Source organism: Globicephala melas, chromosome 11 (assembly GCF_963455315.2).
Source record: "Globicephala melas chromosome 11, mGloMel1.2, whole genome shotgun sequence".
In the NCBI taxonomy this organism is placed as follows: domain Eukaryota; kingdom Metazoa; phylum Chordata; class Mammalia; order Artiodactyla; family Delphinidae; genus Globicephala; species Globicephala melas.
Genome location: NC_083324.2, coordinates 41,208,792 through 41,218,442, shown reverse-complemented (window position 1 = coordinate 41,218,442; position 9,651 = coordinate 41,208,792). Strand labels below are relative to the sequence as shown.

General features: G+C 44.4%; 1 protein-coding gene across 1 annotated transcript; it reads left to right on the top strand.

Annotated features, from left to right (window-relative positions):
• Nucleotides 1-246: 246 nt before the first annotated feature.
• On the top strand, nucleotides 247-4,945 carry CCR5 (C-C motif chemokine receptor 5). Its single transcript, XM_030845272.2, has 2 exons — nucleotides 247-304; nucleotides 1,848-4,945. The coding sequence occupies exon 2, from the start codon at nucleotides 1,859-1,861 to the stop codon at nucleotides 2,915-2,917; it is 1,059 nt and encodes a 352-aa protein (XP_030701132.1). The 5' UTR covers nucleotides 247-304; nucleotides 1,848-1,858; the 3' UTR covers nucleotides 2,918-4,945.
• Nucleotides 4,946-9,651: the final 4,706 nt, after the last annotated feature.

The following is a 9,651-nucleotide window of genomic DNA, read 5'->3' as shown; positions in this document are numbered from 1 at the left end:
GACTGTGTGGTTGGATGAACTGAGAACCAAAAAGAAACTGTGTAATCAGGGAAGCCCATGAATAAGCTTTCAGACCAGCTATCTATTTTCTAGTCTATTTCAAGCTCAATTTTTCTTTTTTTTAGAAAAAAAGACTGTTCTCTGATGATTTTCTGCACTGCCACATACTTATTCATTAAAACTCCGCCCCCAATTCAGAAGAAACTGTGCATTTCCTTCTTTTATGCTGTCTGTATGTTTGATTTGCACAGCTCAACTGGTCAGAGGAACTAAGACATCTGTCCCCCTGCGAGAATCTCTCTCGGTAAGTCACCTCTCAGCCACTTTGCCTATTACTTAGCTCAGCTTGTGTGATGAGTAAAAAGCCTTTGCAGGAAACCATGGAAGACACTAGAAAAACACCAGGTGCTCACTGAACTATCTTAAAATATTATCTTTAAGTAAAAAGTTAGATTTCAGAATGGTTTCAGACTGTGATAACATCAAAGATACAAAACATGATTATGAATGAAAAACTTTAAAGGGAGCAATATTATTTTTAAAAGCCCTCACCTTTCATAAGAAAGATTTTTCAGAGAGATGATGATTATTGGCCAAAACCTTGACAGAGATGATCTTCTGGTAAGGAGAACTAAAACCTCCTCATCAGGATGCCCTCTGAACAGACGCCTAACCAGAAGTTGCATCCAAGTCTTCTTTTTTTTTTTTGGCCAAGAAAAGAAGGAAGCCTGAAAATTGTCCAAATTAATAACAAGTTACAAATATCAAATGAAGTTTCACGGCATATTCAGTGTATGATTCTTTTTCTGGCTCAGAATTTAAAGGTGAGATTTTCTGTGTGCTTCTCTCAGCTGCCTAATCTGAGGTACCAGGAGTTTGAGACTCACAAGGACTAATTAGGGAAAACTCTCAATCAAGCAGTGGAACTTAAATAGACCAGGCAAGTCAGTGGGTCGTGAAGGGACTGAGCTAACCCAGGATGTATGATGGGAGATGAAACACTGTCCACTTGGTCATTTTTATGTATGTGTGGGAGCTCTTAACCATAGCAGCTCAGAAACTACAAACACAAACTTCAGAGAAAATGTGAGAATGGCAGTCTGGATTTCACAACTGGCTGCTGGTTCCTATGATCTTCTCAGGGGACTCAGGCATCAGCCTGTTTCATTTTGACTACACTGAGGCACCAGGCTGACAGTCCTGTTTTTAGTTCTCTCACCAAAGAGTGAAAGATAGGGGACCACGACGGATAAGAGTACAGGCTGCCTGCATTCAAAACTAGTTGCTTCCTCACTGTGTGTCTTTGGCGAAGTTACTCAACCTCTCTGTGCTCTGAGGCCCTTATTTGTAAAATGGGGACAATAACCTGACCCGCCTCACTGGGTCACCTTGAGGATTAACTGAATGAATGGAAGTGAAGCTTGGAACAATGTTTGGCAGGCAGAGCACCCTGGGGAACTGTTCATTACCACCAGCACGCTCGTAATGATGCTGTGTGTAAGCTAACTCCTGGGAATGGCAGCTTCAGAATAGATTGTAAGACAGTGTCGGACGGTGCCTGACCCGGTTTCTGGACATTGTTATCACAGCTTCATTCACTCCACATGGCTACGCAACATCAGATTTTATTTGGTGAGATGATACTCTCCATCTAGTAAGCAGAGAAGCAGGCAACAAACATCCCTTACTACAGAAGTTCACTGTTTGACCAAAAAAGGGACTTCAGTTAAGTGTAGAAATCTATGTATCAACTCTTAAAATCTACTGGTGTTTAAGATAGTTTGCATTCATGATGGACTGTTAAGGACATTCTAGGACTTTAAAAAAGATCTCTTCTTTATTCACAGAGTCGAGCAAAATGGATTATCAAACATCAAGTCCCCTCTACGACATTGATTATGGGATGTCAGAGCCCTGCCAAAAAGTCAATGTGAGACAAACTGCAGCCCAGCTCCTGCCCCCGCTCTACTCGCTGGTGTTCATCTTTGGTTTTGTGGGTAACATTCTGGTCGTCCTCACCCTGATCAACTGCAAAAAGCTGAAAAGCATGACTGACATCTACCTGCTCAACTTGGCCGTCTCTGACCTGCTTTTCATCATCACCATCCCATTCTGGGCTCACTATGCTGCAGACCAGTGGGTCTTTGGAGATATAACGTGCCAGTTTTTCACGGGCTTCTATTTCATTGGCTTTTTCTCTGGAATCTTCTTCATCATCCTCTTGACAATTGATAGGTACCTGGCTATCGTCCATGCTGTGTTTGCTTTGAAAGCCAGGACAGTCACCTCTGGGGTGGTGACAAGTGGGGTCACCTGGGTGGTGGCTGTGTTTGCCTCTCTCCCAGGAATCATCTTTACCAAATCCCAGAAAGAGGGTTCTCGTTATACATGCAGCCCTCATTTTCCATCCAGTCGGTATCATTTCTGGAAGAACCTCCAAACTTTAAAGATAGTCATCTTGGGCCTGGTGCTGCCACTGCTTGTCATGATCGTCTGCTACTCGGGAATCCTAAAAACCCTGCTTCGGTGTCGCAACGAGAAGAAGAAGCACAAGGCCGTGAGGCTCATCTTTGCCGTCATGATTGTCTACTTTCTCTTCTGGGCTCCCTACAACATCGTCCTTCTTCTGAGCACCTTCCAGGAATTCTTTGGCCTGAATAACTGCAGTGACTCTAATAGGCTGGACCAAGCCATGCAGGTGACAGAGACCCTGGGGATGACACACTGCTGCATCAACCCCATCATCTACGCCTTCGTCGGGGAGAAGTTCCGAAGCTATCTCTTACAGTTCTTCCGAAAGCACATTGCCAGATGCTTCTGCAAAGGCTGTCCAGTCTTCCAGGGAGACGCTCCAGAGAGAACGAGCTCCATTTACACACGATCCACAGGGGAGCAGGAAATCTCTGTTGGCTTGTGACCTGACTCAGTTTTTATATGCAGATTAGGGGCAGGAGCGGTTCTTTTAAAGAGGAAGTTACTGTCATAGAGGGTTTAAGTTTCATCCATTTATTTGGCATCAGCTCTAAGTATATTAGATATTTCAAGCTCATCAGTTCTAGAAAGCCAAACCAAAACACGTGATGAAATAGCAACCTTCTCACCTCCCCTCCACATACATCAATTTATTGGCAAACTCTCCCTTCACTGCAAAAGTTCAATATAAAAAAAAAAAAAAAATCCTCAGAGAATTGCTAATTCCTGAGTTCGGTTACCTGAACGGGAATAACAAAATGAACTGAGGAAAGTACTGTATAGTTTCTTATCGGAGTAGGGCAACATCCAGGTTGCAAATGTGCTTAAAATATATCTTTCTCTTGCCATGGGGAGAAAAGACATGCCCGTGATCAGTTAAGAAATGACAACTTCCATGTGGGATCTCCCCTCCAAGGTGTGGTTAACAAGTTCCACAGACATTCACACCAGGGGAGAGCCCTGTGGCCTGCTGAGAGCTGGGAAGGCTTCTTCGCAGAGAAGGGATTGGAGGTGGATGGTCTGTTGGTGAAGAGGGAAGATGAGCTGCAGGCACCGCACTGGCAAAGACTGGCTGTGGGGAGATGTGCTCTGGTTGGGGGAGCCCCAGGGGAGGAAGGATGAGGTGAGAGCATGAGGAACCTGGACAGCGCTGCTCATCAAAGTCCAAGAGCAGAGCAGGGAGCCCTTGCCAGTGTTGCAGAAGGCTCATTCCACAGCCAAAGGATGGCCTGGAAAGGTGAGCATTCAGGGAAAGGAGACCAAAACAATCTGATCGAGTGAGGAGGCTCCACTTAGGTCGAGGCGCAAGAGATGGGAAGGAGGGGTGCATTCTCACAGCATTTAGGATGAGAGTCAGCAATAATAGTTGGGGCGGATTTGGCTTGGCGGTGAGGAGCAGAGAACAGTCAGAGTGAACCCCTAGATCCCACGCGAGCATCAGAGATGCCCTGAAAGAGACACCAAGAAGGAGGAGGAGGTTTAGGTCAAAACAGGAGTTGGTGGAAGAGAAAGTTGGTGGTCTCTGAGCTGACCAAAGCCCTAGGCACACAGACCCTGGGCTGCCTGTCACTGACTGCTCCGCCCCCAGAGCTGTCCGTCCCATCCAGGCTCGAATCATGAGGCATCTCCAGGGGGCTCTGAAACACCAGATTTACGAACGCACGAGCCTGAGGTCCAGGAACACTTTTAGGTCAGATATGACATCTAGGTGAGGACTGATTACACAGTTAATGAAAATCCAGAGCTTTATAAGCACCGAGTAAAGAGGTCCCCAAGAGCTGCAGGAAGCCTGAATGACTGTTTCTGCCTGTTTCAGGCGCACCACTATTTACGGTTTTCTGGATCTAACTATCAATAGACAAAGGGAAGAAGGACACACTCATTTGGAAACAGGCTGCCTCAAGCTTTATAAGCCACAAAACGTGCAATCTACTAACCTCTGTGTTTCAGGCTGAGTGTGGAGGCTTTAGATACACCTTCCAGGCACCATCTCCAAACAAAGCATATCCAAACACTAAGAGACTTATTCATTTCAAAGGGAGAATTTGAAATTTTTCGCAGTTGCTACTTCTGTTATTTTGTATATGCCTAAGATTGTTTTGAATTCAGGGGTAGCTAAGACTATCGTTGTAAAGATTAGGTGGGAAAATGTAAAGGAGTGAGAATCCCTCAGGAGATTAAGGTGTCAAAATAAGAGGTACTACTGATTTTTCTGCAGTTCTTAAATGGGAATCTTGAGGGTTGTGGCTATCAATGGGAAGTGACTGGAAGGACCTTTTCTTTTGCCCTTAAGGTTACTGAGAGTGCATATATAACACATGACCCTCACCTATGAATCAGTTCCAACATTCTGGTATCTTTGTGTATATACATATAAACATATATATATGTACATATACACATATACATGTGTATGACATTCTTACATATATAGGAAGTTACAAACTGCTTAGAAGAAAATATGTATCTAATAAAAACCCTGTAAAATAACTGGTTGTATTCTTGTATTTTCAGCCAAGTTTACATTTAGAAAATAGCACATAAAGTTGTGAGAGCATTTTGTGTAGCTGTTTCGGAAAATTTCATACACACACACAAACACACATATTGAGAATTATTTTTCTAATTATTTTTAAAAGTTAACCTTCTCCCTGGATCAAATTGCCAGAATAATTTGTTTTTAAAGATGCTACTTCCCAGAGTGGTGATTCTGAACAACTGACCCTGCAAACTTTTAAATTTCAAATTTAATTCTGCTCAAGCAAAAGAACTGACATATTTTTTTAAAAAAATCAATGTGTGATTCAGCATATGCCAGCTGTCTATGCTTGAAAATGAAGACATACAATGTCATAACCTGGTCATTTATCTGTAGTCTTGAGTTACAGATACATAATGCAGGAGGAAGAGGTTGGTGGCTATAAAGATTACTTTTCTTTCATTTAAAGTCTCTCCCCAAAACTTGGCTGTAATTTCAGCGATGGCAACGGTGCCCATGTGAACTTCTGTGCACGTGTCTCTCACCCTCAAGGAGGACAGGTGCTCCATGTGGAGGTGACCTGGCCGGGCACATTCACACTGGTTTTCCCCCTGCTGTCCTCTCCCCTTCCAGAGTGGACTCTAGAGTTGGCCAGCGTCCTACATGCAGGTCTGTGAAATGAGCAGCAGACAAGGACAGCTGGAGCTGGTCCTTAGGACAGCTTCTCCCTAACAATACCTGAAAGACTTCCATCTCATAGGCTACAAGGAGGCATGAACCAATGAAGGCTGGAAGAGGGCTGGGATTAGAGCAGAGGGAAGGGCCAGGGAGAAAGCAGGCCCTGCCCCATATGACAAAGGCAGCTGCCATAGGGAGACTGGAAAGTGTCAGTTTTTATGGCTGATACACATGCACTTCTTATCCTCTTTCCCTCTGAAAAAATGAATCCAACGTTAACATGAAGAAAAAGCTACCCAACATGTCTGCAGCCTTTCCAGGGTGCATACCCCACGCTCACTCCTCGTTTGCCTGGATCCTCCATGCCCCTTGCTTTGCAGGCCCCTCCACTGCCCACCTCTTCTCTGCCCATCCCTTAGATCAACAAACAAGTGTGAACTCATTATGGCCTGCAGGTTCTGACTCCATTCACTGCCTCAACTCAGAGGCCCCATCAAGGACGGGGTTGTATGTGCCATGGAGAAAGTCAAAGAAAAGGTAAACGTCCTTAGCAGGGAGCAATAATGTGCAAATTCATAAGCTAAGATTCTGTTGACATATATATTCCAAGGGTTCTCAGTAAAAGCAGCTCTGACTAAACTAAAACGTACTGGCATTTCTACTGATTAAATTAATAAGTCATTTACTTTCTATCTGAAGGAAGGACAGATTCCCCAACATGAACATCAACGTTCAAATGTTAACCCTTCTAATGAAGACATCAGACACCACTGAAGTGAGAAGTGAGCCAGAGAACAAGTCCTGAACTTCCTAACTGCTCTGGCTCATAGTCTGGTAACATATCTTTTACCTACAGTTCAGGGTTTGCGAAGACCTCCTATAACCCTCAGGGGTGAGGGTGGACAGAAGAGGCAAAAAGAGGCATTTCCATAGCTCCTTTGCAATTAAATAAAATTCACTATAAAAGTCTTGCTTGTATTTTTCCAAAATACTGTCAAACTTTAATATATTACATTATGTATATGTCATAATTGTGCCACATTTTCCATTTTCCTTAATTTGTTGTAAGCATATTTACAAGTCTTACTTATATTTGGCTCCATATTGTTACTACTTTGAGAATAAGTTCTGTGTCACTGTGATTCTGTCATGTTTCAGGAACTTATTTTTGTCTCCTTTCTTAAAGTGGTTAACTAGTTTTTCAAAGCACACACTTAAACATCTTTTTCACATTAAATTCAATGGGAAGCCCTTCAAAACCATTAAGAACCTCGGGCTATACTGTCCCCCGGTGGCCACTTAGTAAACCAACAGGGGGGCCAGCAGCCATCCTTGACCACAGAGAATGTAGACAGGGGGCATTTTTACACTCAGCCGTTTAATCTCTGTCTCTGCTGGCGCCACTCCTGCTGTGGACAAGAAGTATTTCCACAGCAGCTCGTGGTGGATGATGCACAACTCATTCTTGTTATTTGTGAAGAACAAGAGGAGCATCAGTGGAGGCCACACTGATGCCTGCAGGGAAGGTCCCAGCTGCCCAGGGCCAATCCCTACAGATCTGGTCAATCTCTGGGATTCTGATTTGATCAGTCTGCGATGAGGCCTGTGGTTATGACTTTCAGAAATTCCCCGGGTGATTGTAAGTGTCACCAAGTTTGAAAACCACTTGCTTACAGCCCGTCGAACCGAAAGCAGGTTCGAGAGATGGCTGATGTCTGAGGAGGATGCTGCCCGGCCTGGAAGTGGGTGGCATGTGGGCCCGGTAGACTCTGGATTCAGACCCTCAATTCTCATAACAGTGCATTGACTCTGTCTTCCCCCAAGCTGGTTTTAAAAGCGTGTAAATCTAGACTTAATTGGCAATATAAAATATCTGTATTTGAGGCTCCAAATATTTTGCTTTCATTTCTGGTTTTGGATTATGTTTTGACCCATCCATTCCAAGTGAAAAGTAAATAAAAGTGGGATGTCTGGTGCCCATGCTGAGCTTGACGACTTCAATTTCAACAGAGAACAAGTCCATCATGTACAAAAGGTCTGTCTGAGATGGTTTACAAGTGAATATAGATTTTGCTTCTGTTGGCAAAAGAATACTCCCCCCATTTCCTCCTCCCTTCAGTGAGCCCCACCATTAACCATGACCAGTAAAAAGCATTATACCCGAAGAACCAGATAACTCTGGGAGTCCCTTTCAACCCTGGGTGAGGCAATGATAATTCTGCAGAGAAATCAACAGTTTTAAAACAGCAATTGTTCCTATTTAGTCTAAAGTTCCTCTACTTGTGTTGACTGCCACTTACCTAATATTCTTCAAAAATTCCTTTTAAGAAAATTATGACTTTTTGTAACATATAATCAAATCAGGGCTCTGTTGATTGGTTAACTCACTCCTTCATGCAGGGTACAAAGTAGACCCTGGTAGACGAAAGAGCAGCTATTTAAAAATCAGACTGGGACTTCCCTGGTGGTGCAATGGTTAAGACTCCTTGCTCCCAATGCAGGGGGCCCAGGTTTGATCCATGGTCCAGGAACTAGATCCCACATGCATGCTGCAACTAAGAGTTCGCATGCCACAAGTAAGGAGCCCACCTGCCACAACCAAGGAGCCCACATGATGCAATAGGAAGCCGGCGAGCCACAACTAAGGACCCTGCCTGCTGCAACTAAGACCCAATGCAACCAAAAAAATAAATAAATATTTAAGGAAAAAAAATCAGACTGACTTGAGCTCCAGCCTTGAGACTGTGGGAGCTTGTGGAAGTGACTTAAAGACCCTGGATCTCAGATTCCTTTCCTGTAATTTGGGGCACTGTTAACATCCACCAGTGAATTATGCTGGGATATGGTGTCTAGACCAGCACTGTCCAGCAGGATTTTCTGTAATGATGAAAACGCTCTGTATCTGCACTGTCCAATACAGCGGCCACCAGACTACTGCAAAATGTGGCTAATGTGACTGTGGAACTAGGTTTTTTATTTTATTTTAATTAATTTAATTTTAATATGGCCAATGGCTATATTAATGGACAGTGCAAGTCTGGCATACAACAGATACTCGTAAATATCAGTAACACCTGGACTGGCATCAGGGATTCCTACGTTTAAATTCCTAGGCACATTGCTACATGTTTCTAAGCCTGTTTCCTCATCTGTAATATGGGGCTAATAATAATACCTACCTCACAGATTGGTTCAGAGGATTAAACAGAAATTACACGTTAATGGCTTAGCACAGTACCTGGCGCACAGAAAGACCCTCTTGTAACTGTCGGCTGCTTTCCTAATAATGGCTGTTTGCTCTTTACACTAGGCCCCCCCCCCCACCCCGCGAAGAATGCTCTTCAACATGGTGGGCGATCCAGCTCACTTTCTGTAGTGGAATAGAAGCACTGCAGACCTGAGAGGGCTCTTTGGGTGTGAAATCAAACACCATGGATTTACAGTAATAGATGGAGAGGGCCTCCCAACTTTATGGCATTGTGTTCAATCCATTCGACCTTATGGATCTCCTTTGAAAAGCCTTTCAAGCGTAATTAACCTGATAATGTAATTCTGGCTGGATGCAGACCCTGTAGCTCAAAGCAAAATGGGAGATGGAGGTGTGGGTGGCAGGCCAACTCCCCTCCCCTGCCTCTGGGATTCTGACAGAAGCTTACACACAAGGAGAATCAAGAACTCGGTAAGTACTGAATGTACAATGAGCTCTGGCAAAGTAACATGGGCAGATGTGGCTTAGGCAGGAAGGCAATGGGGTTTCTCACCACTGTCCTCCATCGAGATCTGGGACCTCACCCCCAGGTGAGCCCGGGGAAAGGGGAGCAATCAAAAGACCCTTGGCCCACTCTCCTCCCATGGAAGCTAGGACAGTCAGGGGTGGGAGAGGGATGGCAAGTGTCCCCGTCAGCCCTCCCCTGAGAGGGAGAGGGGACTTGGGCAGAGGCTCTGCCCTCCGTGGAGCAGAAGCAGAAACCTGGGGAAATGGTAAGTGAGGGAGGTCTCTCTAGTACCATTCAGCTGTGCAT